Source organism: Vigna unguiculata, chromosome 3, assembly GCF_037176805.1.
Source record: "Vigna unguiculata cultivar grain cowpea cultivar isolate G323 ecotype 2 chromosome 3, ASM3717680v1, whole genome shotgun sequence".
Classification (NCBI taxonomy): Eukaryota; Viridiplantae; Streptophyta; class Magnoliopsida; order Fabales; family Fabaceae; genus Vigna; species Vigna unguiculata.
The window spans coordinates 67,184,220-67,210,079 of record NC_140794.1 but is presented as its reverse complement, the minus strand read 5'-3'; the positions used below and the strand labels follow the sequence as shown (position 1 = coordinate 67,210,079).

Genomic DNA, 25,860 nt, shown 5'->3' with positions numbered 1-25,860 from the left:
TCATGGTGTATATAAGTCATTTGCAACCATTGGCGGACCTACATAGGGATTAGGGGAGCCATGGCTCCCCCAAACTTTTAATTTTATTATATATATATATATATATATATATATATATATATATATATATATATATATTTAAATTTTATATTATTATATTATTTTTATTAAGTTATATATATATATATATATATTATTTTTAGTGTTTAAAAAGTAAAATAAAAATTAATTTGATGGATTAATAACTGGATTAAAGAGATTAAAGTTCTATATCTGGTTATAAGGTTTTTCAAAACAAGTCATCAAACAAGTGTGAAATAAAACAAAGACAAATTAGGAAAAAGAAATTGAAAAACATAGAAGATAAATAATGCATACTCACACGATCTCATGAATAAGTATCATAGTATGATGTATGTATGTTAGATTATGATTCTTTTATTACGATATTTCTCCCAAATTAAGTTTCCCCAAATTAGTATGAATCCTAATTATGATTTTAGGGATTTTTTGTATGAAATTGGCATGAAGTCTAATTATATTTTCTCAAATTAGTATAACCCATTGATATTTTGTATTTTCAACTGTATGTAATGAATTAGTTGAATAGTCTTCAATTGAAATAAAAATTAGAATACTCATTCATGTGAATTCAATAAATTAGAAAGATTAAAAATTGAAAAATTTGAATTGCATGGTTTAAGAAGAAATAATTTTTTTTTTAATTAAGAAAATTATATATAAAAAATATAATTTGGCACCCCTAAATATTTTCTCCAATTTCCGCCACTGTTTGCAACGAAGAAATTAATTAAAACACATACAACCTACTAAACATTCTATGCAATACACATTAATTTATTAAATTATTAGGTAAATATGAATTGTTGTACATGTTAGAAAAATATGAAATGAAAATTTTCTAATATATTTTATTTTCACAAAAAGTTACATATTCATGACTTTGTTATCATTGTTAAGGATTAAAAGGGTTAGAAGTGGGTTTTAAAACTAACTCAATCTCATAAAATTGGCTTGTAATTTGTCTTATCTCTAGCTGATGTGAGACTTCCAACATACCCTCTCACATCGTGATATATTTATCTTGTACGTGGAATTAGAAATGAATGATCCGTTAGCGGCTCGATAGCGGATAAAACAGAATGTCAAAAAAATCTCGCTAAGATAGGCTCTAACCTGACTTTGATACCATGTTAGAAGTGAGTTTTAAACCTAACTCAATCCTACAGAACTAGTTTGTAAGATAAGGATTACATCCACTTATATATGTTAATTGACCTTATCTCTATTCCATATACAACTTCCAAAAAAACAAATAAGATAAAAAAAGATTAAGTGCAAAGTTAAATTATTTAATTTTGAACATGAAATTAAATGTATTTTATTTATTTTCTAACTACAAGCAATACAAGAAAATTTTTTAGTGGTCGATTATAATAACTAAAAAAAAAATCTTATCAGTGGTCAATTATAATAATAAAAAAATTAATCACGAATAATTTAAATACTAATTTATATATTAAAATTATTAATAACTAAAATAATTTATGAATTTATCGGTGAATTGATTTTTAAATTAATTATTAAAATTTTTAATTGTTTCTAAATTTATATTTAAATTAATCACTAATAAAACATTTAAAAACTATTTTTTTAATAACTAATATTAATGACTAATTTATTATAATAAACAATTTAAAAACTACTTTAATTATTTTTAAACTATAAATTGATATCAACAATTAATTACTTTTTATATCTCTAAATTTGGTCAGTAGATAGAATCGAGAAATAATCGGAAGATGCAACACGATCTTTGCTTTTTGCTATTTAAAGAGTATATAAAATTATTTTTAAATTAAAAACTTAAGCTCAGTAGTAGTGGTAATAATTTGTGTGAGGAAGGTGGTATATTCGTATTTCATTATAATGATTCAACTCAATGCTGAAATGTGGCATCAACTGCCACGTGCTCCTTTCTGACAATGTATTTAACAGCAACACTCAGCTGCAAAGAAAAAAAATAAACCAAACCTGTTCGCCGATTCCCATCCATCCTTAACATGGCGGCAGCCACCGACAAAAACAACATGGAACGCTTCGACGTCGTATCGGACGTGGCGGACCACTACTTCATATTACCAAATCAGGACTCAGAAGGCCTCAGCAGAGTAGGGAGTGACGTGTACAAGAAGATAATGAGAGAGTGGAAAATCCTCGCCCGCAGCCTCCCCGATTCCATATACGTTCGCGTATACGAGAAACGCATCGATTTGCTCCGAGCAGTCATCGTGGGCGCCGCCGGCACCCCCTACCACGACGGTCTCTTCTTTTTCGACATGGCGTTCCCACCCGATTACCCGGCCAGCCCGCCGGATGTCCATTACCGCTCCTACGGGTACGCCATCAACCCGAACTTGTACAGCGACGGCCACGTGTGCTTGAGCCTGATCAACACGTGGCTCGGGAGAAAACACGAGAGGTGGGAGCCAGCTCGCTCCACCGTGCTGCAGTTGTTACTCTCGATCCAAGCGCTTGTCCTAAACGAGAAGCCGTTTTTCAACGACGTTTGGTCGGAGTTTTTCCCGCTCGGACGCTTCTTCTTGATTGATAGGTCGCAGGCTTACAACGAAGTCGTTTTCGCTCTCAACTGCAGGACCATGCTTTGCCAGCTACGCCACCCGCCGCGGAACTTCCAAACCTTCGTCGTTGCCCATTTCCGCGACCGGGCGCGTGCCATTCTGAGCGCGTGCGACGACTACGCGAACGGGCGCGCTAGAGTTGGGAATTACGGTGAAGCCGGCGAGGGTTGGAAGTCGAAGGTGAGGGTTTCGGCGAAACTGAGAGAGACGTTGGTTATGTTGTATCCTCAACTTTTTGAGGCATTTGTGTTGAATGGTGCGTTTTTGGGTTGTGATGAGGAACGGTTGAGGATGGAAAAGAGAGATGGGTTGTGCAAAAGTAATGTTACTAGGAGAAAGTACAGGGTAATTATGGGGAAGGTGTTTGGGAGAATAAAGAGCATTTATAATTCAACGTTTAAGACTAGTCACAAAAGTTGATATCAACGTTTAAGACTAAGAGTGATATAAACTTTTTCTCTTGTAGAAATTCAGCATCACCTTGCGAAGTCACCCATTCTTAGGAATGTTAATATTAAAGTAATCCGTATAAACTCATTTCAGAAAATATTATGACTGCATTGAATAATAAAATTAAGGGTTAAATATATTTTGGTTCCTTTACTGAATTTTGGAATTAGTTTATTTCGAAACTTTAAATCAATTTAGTTCTTCATCTTTCGAAATACGTAAATTTAGTTCTTTTAATCAAATTTTGTTAAATTTATTTGAAAGAACATCTCATGATAGTATTTGACTTAACATTCAAGTAAAAATGTGCCAAACCGTATAAACAACTCAAATACAATCCTAAAATACATACGAAACATCAAATAAATATAACAAAATTTAATTAAAATGACTACATCTTCGAAAGATGAAGGACTAAATTGGTCTAAAATTTCAAAATGAATTAATTTCAAAATTTACTGAGAGTTAAGGGAACAAAAACATATTTAACCCTAAAATTAAAAGAAAATATTAAATAATTATGATAAATATTGGGAAAATAAAAAGGAGTTAAGCCTTAGAAATAATGTCTCATTTTTTTTGTTAGACTATTTATATTCATTTTTTGAAATAAATTTAATTATTTTAGCTTTTAATTTTATTTTTTTTTACGGAAGCTTGGTTTTCAAAATTAGAATTTCCATATATAAGTATTTAAGAGTAATCTTTAAAATTGTATTATAATTACGGATAAATTCATTTAATGTTTCTAAACTCGATAACTCGAGTTCTTAATAAGAGGTGAATTAGATACTCGTATCTTGTATTTTGTTATCTTTTATTCGTGCCTAACTATAAAAAAAAATATTTAAAATATCCTTAACTTTTCTGTAAACTGTAATTTAATTGTCTCTTATGTTATTAACTATTTCAGTTCATATACAGTTACTGTTAGAAAATGAGCTGGATTAAGATTTACCTCAAGTGTGACATAGAAGGGAAATTAGTTACGAAACTTAACGGTTTTTTTTTTTCTACGCTGAAATCTAGTTAGAGGTGAAAGGATAGCGAGATTACCTCGTTGAAAATTTTACCATGAGATTTGCGAGTGAAAATAATTTAATTTAAAAATAAAATTTGTGTAAGTTTGTGAATGATTTGATTGATATGATTGATTAAAAGTTAACTTTAATTGAAAAAAATATCAAATTATTCTTAATGTTAAAAATAATCTAAAATTATATTTATTTTATAAAAAAATATTTAAATAAATAAATTTAACAAAAATAAAGTATATTTACTTCTTAAACTTTAGTTTTTGTTGAGTGAGTGCTTGAAATGGGCAAAAGCAAAAAAGCATGCAAGTAAATCAACTTGAATTAAGAAAACAAAAAATAATCGAAGGCATTACAATAATTTTATATAAATCACTTCTATATCTTTGCATATGAAGGAAGATGGAAAAATAATGAAATCCTACTATTCCTTCCTATTCATTCTTTCGTGTCTCGCAAATCTCCCTATAAGTGACTTTGACCGAATACGACCAAATTTTGTATAGGGTTGACTCCACCGAATACAACCAGATTTGGACTAGTTTATATCGATCTTTAATCTAACCCAACTAAAAATTTTGGATTATAAATTTGGATTGAATTTTGTGGATTGTCCATATTTGGAAATCTATATTTAGATAATGAATATTCAATCTATAAATATATAAAATGTAAATCACAATGAAATCCAAGATCCAGTTAGATGGATTAAATTCTTAATAAAATTAATCTTAAATTGATTGGATCATAATAAAAGTGGATTAGATCAAGAAAATTTGATTTTTTTTCCAACCCTAACACACCCGTTTTTCTTCCCTTTCCTTGTCGAAGATTTGCTAAATCCAAAAGAAACGAAAATCATAAATCAAGAACTATTTTTTATATAAAAACAAAAACGATAAGTACCAAAAGTAAAATTGATCAAAATTATGATTTAATTTTGTTGTTTAATATTGATGAAAGAATTTAATTAAAATATGACAATGTAATTTTTTTTTTACATTAATGTTAACTTTTATTACAGTTCTTCTAGTATCATGCCTTGAATGATTTATAGTTATTTATAATATTCTTTGCAATGCATTTAGAGGACTCTTCTCTTGCTATAGCTTTTAAGAGTATCGATCAAAATCGGTTAGAAGGGACCATGCCTCCATGAGCAGCGATATTTAATGTAATACGGAAAATTTGACTTGTTTTAAAAGTATTGAAACATGTTTGTTTGAGACATTGCTTCATGTTTCTCTCCCTACACCACATCAACATTCATCCCATCATCTCTCAAATTTAGCTTGCTCATCATATTTGGGATAAAAGAGTAAAATAATTTTAACTTGAATTTAAACAGTAAATACTTAATTTCATGTTACCAAAATCTAAATATGAACACCAATAATTTCATGGAATGAAACTGTGCGTGTTTGAATATGTATATAAACTAGTCATGCATAAAATTCAATTGAAGTAATTAGGAAAGTGTCTTAGAAACATAAATAATACAAATAAAAGCAAGTATTATGAGAAAGCGAAATCCCATGTGGAATTCGTGGTACATGTTCAAAGAAAAGACAAAAGTTTGATGTAAATTTCATTTCATCACTAAACATAATGATAACTCTCCAAGTCAATTTACATCTAATCCTTGTTTAGGTGTTGGCATCAAACTTATGTTGTAGATAGAGCGACAAAGGCAAGTGCGTCTCCTTTATATGTATCATGATATGTCCACTGCCTTGTACTATGATTTTAATCCAAGACTAGAAGAGAATCCATAACTTCTTATTTTTGCAAATGTGAAACTAATATTTTTTTTCTTAGAATAAACGGAACCTACTGATTAAAACAAAACAAGGGAAACATCTAAATACACAATTATATAATTATATCATTATATTGTACGAAGGAGTACAACATCTTTTAAAATTGGTAGTATCATTTTCAATGGGTTAAATATGTCTTTGATTTTTTTATCTTTTTGGTAAAAATTAGAATTATTTCTTTTTTGAAATTTTGACCAATTTAGTCCATCAGTTTTAGAAATATGTAAATTTAATCATTTTAACCAAGTTTTGATAAGTTTAATTTATCGTTTCAAACACGTTTTTCACAACTAAAAAATTCATGTCTCCTGCCAATTTTGTTTTGAATTTTTTTTTTCGTAGGAAATACTTAACATTTTGTTATGAAGAAAAATTGCAGGAAATTGCTGCCTTTTTTTTTTGCAAAATATTTTGTATAAAACACTTTTCACAAATTTTTTTGTAGAAAAATACTTACGAATTTTATAATTTTGAAAGAAATAATTACCCACAACGGAATTACCTACCAATTAAGATTCTTATAACATGTAATGAGAATTTTTCGAAATGTTTTCCCTAATAAACTTAATAAAATATGATTAAAATGACTAAATTCATGCATTTCTAAAGATAAAATACTAAATTGGTTCAAATTTTTGAAGAAAAACTAATTCTAATTTTCACTAAAAAAGTAAGAGACTGAAAATACATTTAACACATTAATGGAGTTATGAAATCCCATGTAAATACTTAAGGTTTCAAAACTATAGACAAATAATGTCTTACCAGGAGTAGTTAAAACTGCTCGTAAGCCATTAATGACATTGATTTTTTTTTGAACAAAAGCAAATTGCGAGTAACACCTTTAACTGAGGTTAAAACCTTCAGAAATCCCAAAAATAACTCAAGTTAAAAATAATTTCTTAAAGGAAAATAATGTTTTGACAACTTTTTTTTTGACAAAGTTGACAAAGTTACTATAAATGAAATTAAATTAGATTATCATTTTATTTTTTAACCAAAAGACTCTAATAAAATAATACTTTTTTACTTAAATTAGTAATTTGTCAAAAAGTTTGTTAAAAAACTTTGTTAACCAATCACTTCCCCTTCTTAAATTATTTGTATCTTAAATCATAAAGTATATTTTTTATTTTTTACATGCATAAATGTGGAGGAACACGGTGATCAACAATGTTACATTTATAAAGCCCAACCGTTAGTTAGTTATAAATAAATAATAATTACTAATTAATTGATTTTTGTTATGCCTAACTCTATTATAATTTCAATCACTGGGTGTTCAATTTTTCTCATCAAATTCATGTGATGTGAGCACTCGATTTACTCTCAAATCATTTGGTCTCAAGCTTGTTAGTCTCTAGAAATCATATAAAAAATATATTGAATAAACTCATAAATTATTGACAATAGAATTATTTAATTAGTTTTTTAATAGTTAATTTACTCGTGCATTTTATACAATAGAAAGTCATCTCTAAAAAGTTTCAAGAAAATAATGTACTTGACTTGTAATTACAATTTTGTTTTTGTAATATTCTTAATAACAGTTTATTGTTGATTGATATCAAGGAAAAACAGCTCATAGTTAATTTTTTGTGGAGAAATAATTACTTAAAATAAAACATTAAAGTTTGATTATAAGAGAGATAATTTGAAGTAATGTGTAATAATATATAATCATCGACACACCGTGAAATCATAATTGTATCAAAATAACAACGTTATGCTTTTTTTTTCCCACTTGGTTTGACAATTATTAGTAAATAAAGAAGTTTAACACTGAACATTCGTATCATTTATTATACAACTAATGTAGGAAGTGAAATAATATTTTTATAATTATTGAGATTACAGAATTTATATAAATCAGTTACCTCAGAAAAAATATTCCTTCGTCAATATACTGTAAATTTATGTATAAAAATAATTTCTGAATAGCTATTCTCAACGGATTTAGATCCAAATGATACCCTTAAATGAATATGTTAGGCTCATAGTTAAATTACACTAAAGTAAAAAGGTGCATTTTTTTTTTACATCTTGTCACGGTTGAACCACTCATTTAATATTTCTTCTAATGCAACTCACTATCATCATATTTTTAAAATTTTTACTATTAATTCATATAAAATCACTTCTAACTATACTTTTCAAATTGTTCTCCCTTCTTTATGTATAATATATAAATAGATAGAAAGATTCATATTTTTCTCATTTTTCTTTGTGGTAGTGACAGTTCTGTGTTTGTATGCTTCCGTAGGAAGAATAATTTGCATAAAGACCCACACTGCAATTTAGAAAACAAATCATCTTTCTGAATGTTCAAGTCAGCTTCAATCATGTAGACACCAATTTAAACAAAGAAAAAAAAATTAAATAAGGAATTGTGTAGATAACTTGTTTTAGTAGGTGTTACATTGATAGTATACAAATTTATACTTATTTTGCGTCTTTGTATTAATCTTTATCACCTCTTGTATCTTGAAATTTGTTGTTATTGCTTGCTTAGTTGTGGTATTATACTAAATATATTTACAACTAAAAAACATTCCAACAAGCAGCATATTACCTCTACAAAGGTGTTTCTTTCATTCACTGCATTTACTCTCATTAATTGCTCTTTAATGTTTTCTAACATTAAGTATTTGGTTGGATTAAGAAGTAGAAAATAAATTGAAAATTGATAAGGGAAAAAGAGAAATGGTTCGTATTAAAAAAAATGAAAAGTGAAAAGAAACGAGTAAAGTAATTAATGTGATAAAAAAAGTGATTATAAAGTGGATATATTTAAAAAATGATGAATGAGACATGATTAAATGTTGAGAAATATTTAAATTGCTACTGCTTGCCACAATTAAAAATCTATTCAATTACAAACCCATTTGTAGAATTATACATGCGAGTATATGTAATATTGTAAAATAATTTAATGTAAAAAAAATAATGTTTAGAAACTTTTTTACGATATATCTTTATCATTATTAAAAAAATTAACACTAGAAATATCTTTTCTGTGTTTTAAAAATTTTTGTTCTTTTTTTTTTCAAATTTTATTGCTTTTTCATTACACTTCTTTCATCTATGCTTGCTCACGTCTTAATGCAAGACATAAAGATTAATGGACGTGAACTAAAATTAATTTTTATCATATAAACTTTAACGGTAAAAGTAAAAATAGCAATTTTTGATACATTTTTAGTAACATTCTTTATTTTGCTTGGCTAAAATTTTGCTAAAAAATTTAAGAGAAGTCACAAGTGGGACTCGTCAAAATAAAAAAAAAGTATACAGATTTATAATTTATAATAAAAATGAATTATTGATATCTCTTAAATTAAACAATTGTATTTTTCTCAATTCAACAAAATGGATGGGGATGTTCACATTGAGCAACAGTTGGCAGGTCGTGCCTCTTCTTGTAGGCAAAAATAAAACCCAGTCAAAAGAATTGAAATGCCAAAAGTATAAGTACAAGGACGAAAGAGCAATAACTAAAAAACAAGTCCAAAACTTTTACAGCCCGAAAAAGTGATATATATTTTCATTTGATTTTTATTGAAAAGTGATAATTAAATTTATTTTTTGCAAATGGAGTTTGTAAATAGAAAGAGATTTATATGAACTTTGAACACTGTTTGAGATAAATAAAATTCTAAAAAAAAAAGAAAATAAAAAAATGGGAAGGAAAATTGTGGAGAAGACACGAAAGTAAAGGTATTTGTCCCAACCCAAGTAAAGTATGGAATTTGGTTTTATGAAAAAGGAAAAAAAGGAAAGGCATTGAAAATAACATCAGCAAACAGAGTCTTCCCCACACCATCTCTCCCACAAGAGAATGAGCCCGTTCATGTTCCTCTACAACCGAACACACCCCGCCACCACCCAAGGCTAACGTGCGCCCCCTCCTTACCCTGCGCCTCGCCACCCCGTCTTCTTTTTTCCCATTTTCCTTTTTCCCTTCATAAACACCGCGTTAACCGTTCCTTCCGCACTCAGATTCGGAGGATCGGAGCGAGGTTGGCGGTTCCGGCGTTGGAGGCCTTAGGGTTAGGGTTACCGAGCGATGTGGTATGCTCCTGGCATTGATGAATCTGTTCTCGCTGTGTTGGAAGCCGTTCGGGCGCGATGCTGATCGATACGATTCCATCGGAGTTATCGGGAGCAACTTCGCCGGGAGAGAAGGCAGAGAAGGCTTGCTCTGGTTCCGCGACGTCGGAAAATATGCCTCCGGCGATTTCTCCATGGCCGTAGTTCAGGCCAACCAGGTTCTCGAAGACCAAAGCCAGATCGAGTCCGGTCCTCTCGGCACATTCGTCGGCATATACGACGGTCACGGAGGACCCGACGCCTCCAGATATGTCTGCGATCACTTGTTTCGCCATTTTCAAGGTTCTTCATTCGGAACCCTCACTTTATAGACACAGTTTCGTTTGCTTCTTTGTTTAATTGTTTATTTATATCTTCACTTTCACGGTTGTTGCTGTGTGGATTTAATGCGGTCACGTTTTTAGTCTGATCGTCTCTCCATGAATCACGAGTGGCAGTGGTAGTAACTGTTACCAGTGGTTTTCATCAGTTTGCTTTTCTCATGAACCTTTTTTGGAAGTGCTTTTATACTCTCTCTTTTTTTTTTCCTTCTCGTTGGTCTATTGAGTTTAAGGTTTCCAGGAACCAAGTACAGTTGAACATTCAGGACAATAGGTAGATAATGTTTGCAAGTTTCTCCTTTTCTTTGTTATGATTTGTTTTCGCTTTTTATCGTGAATCGATTTAATAGGTGAATTGTTTGTAACTTTTTATTGGCTTTCCTCTAATGGAAACGGATTCGCGGTTCCATGGCACATGGTACTGTAATTAGTTATTAAAGTGTTTTGGAGTCTCGAAGGCCCATGGTTTTGGTGGAGCATTATGCCTTCAATTTTGGTTCCTTCATGGGGTATGAGTGTTGGGTATTGGTTCTTCCATGTCTTGTTCTGTTGTTAAAGAAACAGTTCTTATGCTAGCTGTCTCAGATTTCTTGTCTGTGCAGCATCATCGGCTGAGTCACGCGGGCTTGTGACAGCGCAAACAATTGAAAGAGCTTTTCGCCAGACGGAAGACGGATACACAGCCCTCGTGTCAAGTTCCTGGAATGCTCGACCTCAAATTGCGAGTGCTGGTACCTGTTGTCTAGTTGGAGTGATATTTCAACAGACACTCTTTGTGGCAAACGCTGGAGATTCCCGTGTTGTATTGGGTAAGAAAGTTGGCAACACTGGAGGTATGGCTGCAATTCAGCTGTCTACAGAACACAATGCAAATCTTGAGGCTGTTAGACAGGAACTTAAAGAATCACACCCTCATGATCCTCAAATTGTGGTCCTCAAACATGGAGTGTGGAGAGTAAAAGGCATTATTCAGGTAATTTTTAAACTTGTGTCCTCTCGGCTAAACATTTATTCATTCATTCATTATTTTCTTTATTGTTTTCCATTCTGAAAAGTGCAATACAGAAAGGGGTTGGAGGCTACTCAAACGGTTCCTGAAAGGCCCATCTTTTGTTTGTTAAAATTGAATGCTACATATGGTCTATGATTTCTGAATCCTTACATGTCAACAGACCCAAAACACGTAAAGCCATGGTCATAGATCATGATTGTTCTTTTACTGTTTCCTTGTATATTTTAATACTGTGTCTTGTGTTGCAATATGAATTACCAACCTTAAATCTCATACTATCTGTATTCATTTTCTGCAATGTTTTTCACCAGAGTTCCTTCAAAAAATACATTTGAATATTTCAATTAAATTGTATTTGTCCTCTATTCCCTTGTGAAGTTATCAGTACTAAAAAATAGACCCTATTTTTGTGTATATGTATCAAATCCCTAATGCATGTCTTTGTAGTTTTCATTTGCTATCTTGTTAAGGCATTGTGGCTTGCGGTGCCTGTGTGTTTGCATGTGTATTAAAGAACGAAGGTAATCCATGTAATTAATGATTCAGTCCTTGATTCGTGTGGTTAAATCCAAATCGTAAATGGAAGCAAACATTTTATATTTGGCATATGACATTCAATATTCTATTTCCTACATTTATTTGTATGGCATTAGTGTGTTAAAAATGACTACGATGATCATATGAAAGACAATGAAGATGCTTTGCAGTTTTAACCTCGGTATTTTTATTGTTAAAGTCATATATATAAATATATATGTATGTGTGTGTCTGTGTATATACATACACACATAATTGTTAATAGTTCACACGTAATCCCAAAGTTCTGCTTTAACTATTATTTGTTATTTGTTTTACTTCCTCGCATCAAAACTTGGCAATATCACATCAATACTTCATTGATTCTATTTGGTGCAGGTTTCAAGATCTATAGGTGACGTATATTTAAAACATCCACAATTTAACCGGGAACCACTTAATCCAAAATTCAGACTTCCTCAACCGATGCACATGCCTATCCTGAGTGCTAATCCCAGTATTCTTTCTCATCCTCTCCAACCAAATGATTCCTTCCTTATATTTGCATCAGATGGTTTATGGGAGCACTTGAGTAATGAGAAAGCTGTGGATATTGTAAACAGCAATCCACATGCGGTAAGATTCTTTTTACCATGTCTGGATTTTCTTGTACTTATTTCTGTAATGGACGTTACCTGTTCTATTATTTCCTCGTATGGCCATGAAATGTATGGTTGTGTGTTGAGGGGAGGGGGGAAAGTCTTTTAAATTGAACGTGAGAATTGGATGAGGATTAGTCCTGTTTTCATTATGTGGTTTACATGTTGGTCAGGACAAGCTTTAAATATTCCCCCGTACATCTTTGGTCCTTAATTTCATTTTTAGTTCCCACCATGTCTTTATATCCGATTAAATTTGCTTCTGTCGGTTGATTTGATTTTTTTCTAGAAGTGCATGGCTAGTGAATGGAGTTTATTTCCTACGCTCCTATTATGAGTTTATTTCCTGCATCCTTTCCTTTCACGAAGTTGTTCTTTTTGCAACTTATTATGACTGAATATCTGTGCTAATGCTTTGTCACTAGGTATGAATACCAAGACTTTGTTTCTCTGCGTAGCCTAGGTACTGAAATTGTGTCTTTCATGCAGGGTAGTGCGAAGAGACTTATCAAGGCCGCCCTCCACGAAGCAGCAAGAAAACGAGAAATGCGGTATTCGGATCTGCGTAAGATTGACAAGAAGGTTCGACGCCATTTCCATGATGATATATCTGTTATTGTTTTATTCTTAAACCACGACCTTATTTCCAGAGGCACAGTGCTAGACTCGGCACTTTCACTTCGAAGCGCTCTCGATCACTGACGTGTATCATTGTAAGCAGTAAGCAGTCTTGTACCAGTTTTTCCCATAACTCAAGAAGATACGCCCATTTGGCTTCTAGTACCCACACACATCATTCTCAGGCACTACAATTTATTAAGTTATAACATATTGTTAGAAATTTATTCGTCAAGAGGAAAAAATAAAAAAAACAAAAACAAAATCACAAATGTCTTATTCCCTTTCCTAACCTTATAGTTTTACCCCCAAACACTGGATTTTATTTATTTGTTTATTTTTTTAGCTTCATATAAGCTAATCAAGCAGTATGTTCATTGAGTCCAAATTCAAGCTTATTTGACGACAAATTATGTAGAAAATTCATATGTAATACTGCCCTCAAGTTGTTAGACCCGAATTAAAAACCATTTTCAATCTGTAAGTTCAAGTCTGATTGCCATTTTTGTCGACCAAAATAAGCAAATAAATAAAATTTAGAATATATATTGTGGGGTTAGAACTTGAAACTGATGTCTACGATGCTTCATATGTAGAGATTAATTTTCGTACATTACTTGTGTAAAAGATTATAGTAAATTATATACTTATGCTTCTTTATTATAGTTGTCAAGTGTGCTCCGTCGGATTGGTCTGTCCTTATAACAGATTAATAATATTATGATCTTAATTGCATTAAACAAAATATCGAGAAAAACAGTTGTGATAAATTAATTTGGGTTATTTCTAGATAATTTAGTTTGTGACGTAAGGGAGTTTATTGTTTTTTTTTTGTAATTGAACTTGTATTTAGAAGATAATATTATAATAAAAGTATAAAAGCAATTTGTTTATAACTTATATATATGCATTATAATTTATATATTTAATTATTATAGTTAAAATGATAATTAATTTCATATATATATATATATATATATAAATTTTCCTAAAGCGACACGAAAATGTTGGTTAACTTGCCATAAGTCAAACCATTTGTTTCGTCATCTCTATTGATATTTAGTTTCCAGTTTTTAAATATTATTTTGGTCATCTTTACCAAAAAAACATTTACAGACTATAATTATATGTAATTAGTACCAAACAAAGACCATTAAAATCGACGCAAATTAAAAATAATTTTATCTTGAAACGTAGGAATATGAATATGATATATTTTTAATTTTAATTATAAAACCGTGATGCCATGTCAATTAAATAAACTGTTAGTACAATTTTATTAATTAGACCATTCCAGTCTTGAACATACTATGAACCAAATGGGCCGGTCCATGATCACTTTTTCTTTTTAAATATAACAATTCCTAAATCATTTAATAAATATTTTTAAAGTTTAAAACTTTTGAACGAAAAAAAAAGGGTTTGTTGTATGAAGGCTTTTGCTTTCCACGTCCCATAATTACTACTGCATCTTCATAAATTTTAAAATGATCATTCTAGTCTTCATGTTATATTTTAATGGTGAGCTTTGAATTATTAATTCTGAAAATTTTCAAAACAAATTTTCTGAAATAAGATTTATAGAACAAACTTTTAGAAACATGTTTTTTTAGAATATATAAGATGTTCTTTGGAAAAAATTTCCCAAACTATATACATAAACATTTACCTTCCCTCTCTCCATTGAACACTCCAGAAACATTAGAGATTGAACAATCCGGATATTTTATAGATTAAACAATAATTAAGGAAGAAAAGCTATGTTTTGTCATATAATTTCCTCCAAACTAAATATTTTGTTCCCTCTTTCTTTCTCTTCATTCTCAGAGTTCACTTGCATTTCTCCGGCAGAACCTTCTAAAGACCCCCGACGAGACTCTTGCTAACGTCGGTATTGTCGCCTCGAGACTCAGCAACAAGAGTATAGTAGCGGCACGGATGTAGTGGTGAAGAAGAAGACAATGTGGTGCAATGAGTGAGGAAAGTTTAGTCTTTTTAAAGTTAACATGGAGGTGTGGATAGTAATTATGGGAATGCAGGAAACAAAAGCTTGTATACTATTGGATGGACCGGTCCGGCCCGATTTCAAATTTGGGCCTGTAACGAAAAGGATCCAAAACATGGTTATTGTCGTTGAAGGACAATCTAGGAAAACGTTGTGGAAATTCGCAGCCATCAGGTCCCGGCGAGTGGACTCCGCAGGCACACCGAGCATCGTTGTTGTGCGAGCTTCGCATATGGCTAATTAATTCCTCACAATCTCGCTGTTGCAGCCACAAATGTTCTTATTTCAATCAAATCACTAACAATTCTGTCATTCCTGAACTGAATCAACAAACCCGAGCGAGGTAATGGCGCCTCGTTCGCTCCTACTCGCTCTGCTGAGTCTTCTCCTGACTCAGTCCAATTCGGCGCCGCAAGCCTTCAGGAGAGAAACCGGCCATCCTCAGTGGCACCACGGCGCCTTCCACGACGTCCGCGACAACGTCCGATCCGACGTCCGCCGCATGCTCCATTCTCGCGCCGAGGTCACTTTCTTTTTTCCGTAAAATTAAAATCATCATCAACGTCCAATTAATTGATGTGTTAATGCACGTATTTGTGGTTTGTGTAGGTTCCGTTTCAAGTTCCGCTTGAAGTGAACGTGGTTCTGATTGGTTTCAACGGAGACGGAGGTTACAGATACAACATCGACGCGCATCGATTGGAACAATTTCTCAAAAATAGCTTTCCAGCTCACAGACCTTCGTGTCTGGAGACTGGAGAGCTACTTGATATTGAGCATCACATGGTCTATAATGCGTTTCATGTAAGTCACGTTTATATGCCTTGTATTCTATTTAGGCTAATTGTTGCTTCATTGTCCCTATTTTCTTGTTGATTGAATTGGATTGAAAGTGAAATGCAGCTCCCAAGCTTTATCGTGGTGACTACTGTTTAACTGTGACTCTGTGGAGTCTGCTAGTTTGGGAAGGTTGAGTTAAATGGATCAGTAGAGTTCTAATTACCGATGTTTTGGTCTGAAATTGGATAATTTTAGCATATGTCTAAGTTATGGAATATTGAAATGCAAAGCACGGTCATTGGGGGAGATCCTAGTGCTTTCTTGAACTGCATACTCTAAAAAATTAGTTTGGTTCAACTTCTTCGTAAACACTTGTAAGAGATGCAAGCAGGAAGAAGATAAAAATATGAAATGAGCTTTCCTAAAATTAGCTAATTTATAAGTTAATTTTCAGAAGTTTTTTCATATTAACTTCTTCAAAAACCTAATTTTAACTTATTTATAAACTTATTTTAACTTAAGAAGATTTTTATTTTATTTTTTCTTCCTATTATCTTTAAGTACTGTCTATGGAGAAATTTATACAATTAGATCCAAAGTTAAAGGTTTCAAACCATATATAACAAGTGATGAAAGTTTGATCATGTCCATATTTTTATACTCGAGAAAAAAAGGTCAAGATTGGATTCCCAACCTTGGAAGGCCGAGAGAGGAAAAAACAATGATCTTTTGTTTAGATGAACTTAAATACCCTTTGTAAATAAGGACCAGCTGGCTTTGTTTGAGAATCAAACTGTACTTTGGAAATCTTATGGATTGATTAAGACTGTTCTATCTTGGTATTGTTGTTGAAGCATATTCTACAATCGGACATCCTTTTTTTTTTATGTTATTGTTTGTTTCTTTGTATAGGCCATCATGTACAAACTGCTAGATATGAACACTAATAATTTTAAATCTAATTTTCGCTGTAGGCTGGGCAGCCTGAACTGATAGCACTTGAGAAAGAACTTAAAGAAGCAATGGTTCCTGCAGGAAAAGCAAGAGAGGTAACTGTGTGGTCCTTTCTTTTTTTTTGCCACTTTCTTTTATGGAACTTGCTAAAGCTTACCACAACTTGCAGACTGAGTTTGGAAGAGAGGTGCCTTTGTTTGAAGTTGAAGCAACAGGTGTGGAACCAGTATTTCAAAGGCTGTACTCCTACATATTTGACATGGACAGTGTGGGATCTTCTGTCACGGAGATGGATAGGCCAGTGCCAAGTGCAATATTTATTGTAAACTTTGACAAGGTATAATCAATAAGCAATACCTTTAGTTGCCAAATATTAGATATACCATACTTCATATGTCCCTACTACTGTAGCAATTGTATTTGTTTTTTTTTTCTCTTTTTTAGTGTTAGTTTAAAAATGCTTGTAGGTGAGACTAGATCCTAGAAATAAGGAAATCGATCTTGATGGTTTAATGTACGGGAAAATTCCTGACCTAACTGAGGAAGATATGAAAAAACAAGAAGGAGATTACATCTATCGTTATCGTTACAATGGTGGAGGAGCAACTCAAGTTTGGTTAAGCTCCGGCAGGTATAAATGGTTTAGTTCTGAACTATTTTCTCTTAAACTTCAGTTTCTTCTCTCAAAAATGTTTTACTGGGAAAAATTGGTTTATTGTATATTGTGTAGCTCAAGAAATCATGTTAGCCCATTCATCATACATATATGCTAGCCTGACATTTTTATTTATTCATTCAGATTTGTGGTGATTGACCTTTCAGCAGGGCCTTGCACTTACGGTAAGATTGAAGCTGAAGAAGGAAGTGTCTGTTCTAGAAGCCTGCCAAGATTACAAAATGTGATACATCGTAGTAGTTTGAGCACAACTTCTCAACAATCAAGCAATGATATTTTTCTTGGGCAGCTTGCTTCTTTGGTATCAACTACGGTGGAACATGTTATTGCACCTGATGTGAGGTATTGAGATCTATAAGCTAATAACAACTGCTAAGTCTTAACCCCCTAGGAGCATCTTCAATAGAGTTTTTTTATCTATAAGAATCATTACTATTGAGTTTCCACCATTGGTCCAATCACGTGTGGCATCAGCTGTGTAAGAACTGTCCTTGTTTAATCAACTGATTTTTATCATTAAAAGTCCGCAAGACTGATCTTGGAACGGAGGGATGCTTCTAGCCAGTCTCTTTTGACACAAATTAATATCGGATCAACCATACACATTGACCATGACTCTAGCAGTTGAAACATGACTAGAATTTCATTATTTTTTAAGTTTGAATAAAACCAAATATAATGACGCATATGAAAATGTGTAAGGTATTACATGAGACTCATTTTAAGTTTTTACTAGTGTCACCTGTGCTGTAAAATATTGCTAGTGTTGTTAAATATCATGTGGAGTAGTTGGGTCCATTCAGAGAATGTTAAGCAACACTACCGTTGGCCCCTTTTAATTGGATAGCTTTCTATCTGCTTGTCTCACATAACCAAACCTCTACATGCAACTTTAAATCATTATCTCTTCAATTGGTGGCCTCGGAACTTTCTCTTTAAGATATGCATTTATTCTTATTTTTAGTTTTTCTTCATCCATTAACTTATCTCATGATTCTTATCAACTATTTTAGTGGGGATGGGACATGCTTTTGTCTGCTTTTCACTGTTTAAAACTGTTTTGCTTAGCTGATTTTATCGTCTTCTGCTCAAATTTTCACAAGTTCATAAGCTCTTTGGTTAAGCAGAACCATCTTTACCATCAAGGTTGGATTTTAAGATGGGTTATGGATGCTTAACTTTTGAAACTTGTGGTATGATGTCTACCTTGATTTTTATCTCCAAAACATTGTCTTAGAAAGTAGGGTTTAAGCCTAACTCAATTTTGTAAAACTGACTTGTAAGATAAAATTTGCATCCACTTATATATACTATAATTTAGTTTTATCTATAGTTGATGAGAGATCTCCAACACCTCAAAAGAATAGATATTTTGAGCATGACATAAATATTTGTGGGTAGTCCAACATTGTGGGTAGTTCAATAGCAGCCTAATAGCATGATAGGTCTAACAAACCTCACTAGCATAAACTCTGATTGACTTCAATACTGTCTTAGAAAGTGGTTTTTACCTAATTGAACTCTACAGAACGGTTTATAAGATGAGTAATGTCCCTCCGCCTCATATGCCCCTGCGTTATTCTTTTGTTTAGTATTCAATACTTTTATGTAATTTGAGCTGCAGTTGGGTCTAGCATATGAATAATAAGTGCACTTGAATGCTTTGTTAACTGCTGATCACGGAAGTATTAGCTCTGGAGTTTAATTGTATTGTTATTGATTTGTTCAGGTTTGAAACTGTTGATCTTACTTCAAGGCTGCTTATACCGATAATTGTCTTGCAAAATCATAATCGATACAACATTATGGAAAAGGGCCATAATTACAGTATTGATATAGAAAGAATTGAGGCAGAGGTTTGTAATTTCCTTTAGGGCAGACTACCTATTTTTATTAACTCAGTTTGAAAACTGTCTTATGGATTTTCTGGAATTGAGGTTTTTGTGTAATTGTAGGAACATCATGCAACTGCTACATTTTTTCTTTCAGGTGAAGAGTATGCTTCATGATGGGCAAGAATTAGTAATTATTGGGGGTGCACATTCATTACATCGCCATGAGAAGCTGGCAATTGCTGTTTCAAAAGCTACACGTGGACATTCCCTGCAGGAAACCAAGAATGATGGTCGTTTCCATGTTCATACCAAGACATATCTCGATGGTGCTATTTTAAAAGAAGTGAGTGCTGACTTATACTCTTTGTTGCTTAAATCTACTGCTTTCAACTTTTGATATGAATTGACCTGGGCAATGTGATTTCTTCCTTTTCATTGGGTAATTATTGGAAAAAATTGTACTAACCTTGTAAGTTGTAGATCATGAGTATGTAACCCCTTTTTGTTAAATAGACAAATTTGAATGCTTAGTAGACGTAGTGCTGCTCATGTTATCGTTTTAGCCTAAGCGATCTTTTGAAGGACCTCCAGAATTCACCATCCACATTGTTGAATTAAATAGATACATAACTAAGATGCTAAATGCAAATTAATTTTATTAATTTCTTAGCTATTTATATATAGATAATGGAGTTGAAACCTCATTTTACAGGAGATGGAACGTTCTGCTGATGTGCTTGCTGCTGGATTGCTTGAAGTGGCTGACCCATCTCTTTCAAGTAAATATTTCCTCCGCCAGAATTGGATGGATGAATCTGACAAGTCAACTGATTCTATTCTTAAGCATAAGCCTCTTTGGGCTTCATATAACTCAAAATATGGCGGGAAAAGGAAAAAGAAAGTAAAGAAACAAGGGGATCTACAACCAACATATGGAACTAGAGTAATTCCTGTGTGCGTACACTGCTATCTCTTGCCTAGATGAACATTGAAATACAACCCTAACATCATAGTGTCTTTGTTCTTGTATATTCATATTTAATAATAGTTTTATAGAACACCTTTTGTACTTTTATTATTTTCAACTGATCTCTCACTTAGGTCAATTAGGACACTTGAGGTCAACCTAGGCCTACCGATTTGCAGTTAGATACTCTGGACTTCGTGAAGTTGGTACCCAAAATTTGGTGGCGTTCTGCAAAATGAAAAGGAATCTCAAATAACTCGAACTTGAAAGACAAAAAAAGTTATCCCCTAAATATATTGATTATATGTATAGCTCGCAACATACAAAAATTTATTTATTTCTATTTAACAGTGATTGATCAAAGTTGAAAAAATTGTTAGAAAAAACATCTTAGAGTTAAACTTTTGTAAGGAAAGTTTTGGAAGTACTCCTCTTTGTTAATCCATTTTGTCAATCAATCACAAAGTTGGAAATATTTAAATTCTTGTGATTAGATCATTATATTCATTCTGATGGGTTTTTTTTTAAATGAAATGCACTATATTGCACTTGCTGTATGAAAATATATTTTGATTGCTATACCAGTTCAACTAAAATTTCCAAATGTAATACTTTTTAATATGCAGCTTTGTGTTATCGCTGGCGGATGTGGATCCAAACCTTATGATGGAGGATGAAAGTATGGTATGGACAAGCAATGATGTTGTAATTGTGCTTGAGCATCAAAATGAAAAGATTCCCTTAAGGTGAGTAAATATAAAGGTTCAGATATCCAGTTCTTTCAAATTGAAGATGAGTACATACTACTGTAGACATTTGTACATTTTGATTACTTTTGAATGTTTGTCTGTCTTTTTGAGGATATGTTGCTAATGTATTGTGATACTATCCATTTAGTTACTTTTTTAGAAAGTAAAGTCTACTCTCATTTCATGCTGACTATCTGTCTATTTGGGTTGTTCGACTCAAAAAAACCATTTTGAACACTGCTTTCAATTACTTTGGTTTCCTCATTATATATTATGTTTGTTTTGCAAAAATTAACACCACTCTTAATTGCCTTGTTTGACTTGACAGCTACGTTTCAGAAACACAAAGAAGGCATGCTGTTCCATCTCAGGCACAACGTCATATATTGGCTGGTCTTGCCTCGGTTGTAGGTGGTTTAAGTGCACCATATGAGAAGGCTTCTCATGTACATGAAAGACCTGTTATAAATTGGCTTTGGGCAGCTGGCTGCCATCCGTTTGGACCATTCTCTAATACATCTCACATCAGTCAAATGCTCCAAGATGTTGCTTTGGTTAGTGCTCTCTCGGTATGCCCAAGTGAATTTTATTTACCAGAAGTTATTTCTCTAATTATCTTTTTTGTTTATTGACAGAGGAACTCGATATATGCCCGTGTGGACTCTGTACTTCATAAAATTCGTGATACATCAGAGGTAAGTCATGCTTCATGAGTTTAATTTAATATCAGTACTTGGTTCCCTGAAATTACCTGTCAATTCTGTGCAGACTGTGCAAACTTTTGCAGCAGAGTATCTGAAAACTCCACTTGGTGAACCAGTAAAAGGAAAGAAAGAAAAGTCCACCACTGATTTGTGGTTAGAGAAGTTCTACAAGAAAACTACTAATTTGCCAGAACCCTTCCCACATGAATTAGTTGATCGCTTAGAAAAATATCTTGATGTAAGCTTTACTTAAATGGAGTTCTTGACCTGATTTGCAGGCATTTGTATTCTTAACATACTGCAATTTGTGTGCATACACCAGGGCCTTGAGGAGCAGCTTGTTGATATGTCTTCACTGTTATATGATCATCGGTTACAGGACGCCTACTTAAACAGTTCGGATATTCTGCAGAGCACCATGTTCACCCAACAGTAAGTTACCCTTTATTTTAGAACGTCATCATTTGTGTTGTCAATCAAAATGGGAAGATATTCTAGTAAACTGATACTTGTCTCCTTGATACTGTTCTAGTAGGCTATTTACAATTTTGTGAATTGCAGATATGTTGATCATGTCTTGGCCAGCGAGAGGGATAATATGAAATGCTGCAAAATTGAGTATAAGTATCCTGTGCACTCGTCTCAAACTTATATCTACGGTGGGATACTTATTGCTGGATTCGTTGTATACTTTGTTGTAATTTTCTTCTCAAATCCGGTTCGCTGACTCAAGATTTTGAAATCAACAACCAAAAACTACCAAGCCATATCACATTGGGTAGAGCTTATCACTGCAATACCAAAATCAAATATTGGATGTATACGATTTTGATTTCATAGCGATCAATGCAGGGCAAATGAAAAGAACAAATTACAACAGTAACATTGGCTAGATATGTATTTTGGTAGGTTCTGGCAGAGGCTTCAGCTTTAGTTTACTGACAATCCTAAGTAATAGCTGAAGAAATTTTCGTGTGCATTATTCAATTTGTTGCAAAGAGCTGTGATAGCTGAAACCCTAAATTTAATGCTGAAGATTCGAATGAATTTGGGAGCCAAAGGAATAACTTCAAAATATTCATATAATGTGGAAAAAAAAAAAGAAAAAAACTATAACACGTTTCTGTGCTAATATATTTGAACACAAAATTAGGAAAATAAATAATATCTTTCATTTAGATCATTACTCCATAATCAAATGCTTAAACATCGACAGTTCTTTGCTATAACGATGCGTTGTTAATAGAAGTTTAATCTGTTAATAATTTTAGCATTTTGGTTTTAAGTGGATAGTGCATGTAATTGTGAGCTTTGATTTTGGCTCACTTGAAGTGTAGATCTGCTTGATCTGTCAATGTCATAGTTTTTGTGCCATGGAGGGTACTTCTTGGAAGATCAAGCACGGCTCGGAAGAGGTATGTACCATCTGCGTTGACTGCCATTTTTCGGACTTCTACGAACTTGCAAGATTAATAGTGCTAGATCTCCACTTTGGTCTAGGTGCTAGATGATATACAAGTAAGGAGGGTTGCAGGTGGGCTAAAGTTCTCTCAGCTCTGTCAAATTTAGAGTTAGATGTAAAATGGATGATTCAGGGAAGACCACGCACATGTTTTGGGTGGCAGGAAAATACGTGTCTGGTGACGGTAGTTATGTTCAATTCTCTGGTCATATCAGCTATATTTTGTACTGTGATCTGCATGCTGGGTGGTTGCACGCATATTCGGCTTGCTTGGAAGCCATAACTGTGTCTGGGTTAATAAAGAAAGTGGAGCTAGAGTGGTAAGGGTGAAGTTCTATACTGCGAAACTTTAGGATTGGATGCGAATCTAATCTGGACAGATTTTATCCTTGCATTGCACCTAAATTAGAAGGTTGGAACTCCTTAAAAGCACTGGTGATACCAACAGTGGAATGGAGGAATTGGTGAGAAAGGGAAATGTAGTGTTGAGGGACCTGCTACAAAATCTTCTATATACCAAAATTAGTGAGATAAGAGCATCTCCAGCACTATATGGCTTACTGAGGCGGAAGGGAGAAAAGGATGCCTTGAGGGAGGAGGGAAGAATGCCTATACAAGAATTTAGAAAAGTAGGGAAGACCGGAAAAATACAATTATTTTTTTTCAAAAAAATGTAAATTAACTTTTAATTGGTGTATCTTAATAAAAGACTAGATATTTAAATTGGTTTCTCAGATATGGTGAATACGCGAGATTTTTCCTTACCATTCATATATATTGTATGCAAATCCGTTTATCAGCAAACTCATTTCAAGAGTAAATTTGGCATTTGTTCATTGATGATGTTACTATGAATTAAGTCTAAATTAAATCAAAATAAGTTATTAAATAATGAAGTTTGGATTAGGATAATGTATATATTAAAATTTCTTTAACTATATCAAAATAAGGTGGCATAATAGGACCTCCATTTTTCTAGGAAAACCATTTTCGGGAGTTGCTTCTCCAGTAGTTCTCTGTTGCTGCATTTAGGTGTAGTTTCGATTGATGTATCACAACCATTCTTCTTGCGAATCGAATGTCATTAAAAGTTCAAGATTAAATAGCTTTTGCAGTGGGAATCCAACTGCATTGATTTTGTAAATACATTTTTTTCCGGGTAATGTTTTTTCTGTATTTAAGCTTTTCAAAGAATTATGACATTGCTATGGAGAACTTGAGGTACCAGTAAGCAGATTATTTTCCAATGGAGAGCCAGTGGGATGTTCTTCAAGATAATTGACCTAGATATTTCTTGTAACTATTTCCTTATAGGCATTTTTATGCTGATTTAACAATAATAATTTTGAATTAGTTGTGAATAAAAAATTCTCAACTAAATTCGGCAGATCTGCTTCTAAGGTGACAATTTCTTTTCCTCATTTGCGAGTTAAAATACTAATTACAGAAACATTTTTTATTTCCATTTTTTTAATTTGTATTTCATTATGATATTTTCAAATGGCACGGTTTTACATTACACTTCCAATTTGAAAGGGAATAATTCATCTTCAATTAATTTTTTATTCAACAATCAATTTTCCCTGTTCTATGTAAATAGATTCAATTGCGAGACGTTTCGAGAACTAAATATAAAAAAAAAATTATATATACATTCAAATATATTGTAATCTTTCATATAGATGCAAATATATTTAATATACATGAAAACAACAATGATTGCATTCTTTGAAAAGAATAAGAAAACACAAAAACACAAGTAAATTGTTATGAAAGAAAAATAAAGATAAAAAGAATAACAAAACTCAAATACTCAGCCAACACACTAATGTATAAAACAGAAATAAAAAGTCAGACATAGCTTTCTAGGCTAGCATTATGCATCAATAAACTGCTCAGAGCCCAGTGCATATTTCATCATTCAGATCATTTTCCTAATACTCTGAAAATCACAAACATACACACATACTACATTAACCCTAAATCATAAACCCAAAAAGAAAAACGAAAAGAACTTGACATCTTTGAAGGTTTGGATAGGATCCTCAGCAGTATGCTTATATTTGTCATCAAATTAGACAATCAGGTCTCAAAGATTTCATGCCATCATCGGATCTCAAAATTAAAAGAAAAACAAACCGATACAGAGAAATAAAACAACAAAATCAATCGATTGGAAGATTAAAAACCATAAAAAGATTATTTGGCAGTACAATAATTCACTGCGCCTGGAATAAACAAACGAAGGCGAAGCGACTCAACGTTCCTGCGAAAAATGTACGCCTCTTTCATCAAACAATGCGAGATAACCAATGACACATGGCCTATGAATCAAGAGCATCTCAAGAGGCAAATGAAAAATAGAAAAAGAAAGAAATTTTAAAAGACTGTAGCTTCGCCGTTCGTAGATTTGATTTTGCAGAAAGATGGTTTTCTTCAATCTTTGAGATGTAAACACAGCCTCTGGGTCTGACTTATATAACGAGAATATTAGAATTAGGGTTTCACTCCCTAGGAAAAGACCAA

The 25,860-nt window shown here is 32.6% G+C and overlaps 2 protein-coding genes, 2 non-coding genes and 1 pseudogene across 6 annotated transcripts; 3 read left to right on the top strand and 2 right to left on the bottom strand.

Moving 5' to 3' along the window:
* Nucleotides 1-1,999: 1,999 nt before the first annotated feature.
* Nucleotides 2,000-3,083, top strand: LOC114175562 (putative ubiquitin-conjugating enzyme E2 39 pseudogene; annotated as a pseudogene).
* A 6,609-nt stretch (nt 3,084-9,692) lies between these two features.
* On the top strand, nt 9,693-13,686 carry LOC114178858 (Protein phosphatase 2C family protein). 3 transcript variants are annotated; one of them, XM_028064982.2, is made up of 4 exons: nt 9,693-10,359; nt 11,000-11,370; nt 12,325-12,561; nt 13,079-13,686. In XM_028064982.2, exons 1-4 carry the CDS (start codon nt 10,041-10,043, stop codon nt 13,151-13,153), a joined length of 1,002 nt encoding a protein of 333 aa, XP_027920783.1. In that variant the 5' UTR covers nt 9,693-10,040; the 3' UTR covers nt 13,154-13,686. The 3 variants fall into 3 exon arrangements, with proteins under 3 accessions (XP_027920783.1, XP_027920782.1, XP_027920784.1); XM_028064981.2 differs by having other exon boundaries at nt 9,704-10,359; nt 13,074-13,686; XM_028064983.2 differs by lacking the exon at nt 9,693-10,359 and adding an exon at nt 10,396-10,906 and having other exon boundaries at nt 10,983-11,370; nt 13,074-13,686.
* Nucleotides 13,687-15,351: 1,665 nt separating this feature from the next.
* On the top strand, nt 15,352-22,919 carry LOC114178163 (uncharacterized). Its single transcript, XM_028063911.2, has 15 exons — nt 15,352-15,730; nt 15,817-16,011; nt 16,962-17,036; nt 17,111-17,278; nt 17,409-17,572; nt 17,741-17,959; nt 19,347-19,473; nt 19,607-19,795; nt 20,165-20,406; nt 21,046-21,165; nt 21,497-21,722; nt 21,804-21,863; nt 21,937-22,110; nt 22,195-22,304; nt 22,434-22,919. The coding sequence occupies exons 1-15, from the start codon at nt 15,554-15,556 to the stop codon at nt 22,597-22,599; spliced, it is 2,412 nt and encodes an 803-aa protein (XP_027919712.1). The 5' UTR covers nt 15,352-15,553; the 3' UTR covers nt 22,600-22,919.
* Nucleotides 22,920-25,182: 2,263 nt separating this feature from the next.
* LOC114180007 (small nucleolar RNA snoR118) lies at nt 25,183-25,259 on the bottom strand. The gene has a single exon (XR_003603585.1). It is a non-coding gene; the product is annotated as a small nucleolar RNA snoR118 (small nucleolar RNA).
* Nucleotides 25,260-25,375: 116 nt separating this feature from the next.
* On the bottom strand, nt 25,376-25,448 carry LOC114180058 (small nucleolar RNA R66). Its single transcript, XR_003603633.1, has one exon. It is a non-coding gene; the product is annotated as a small nucleolar RNA R66 (small nucleolar RNA).
* Nucleotides 25,449-25,860: the final 412 nt, after the last annotated feature.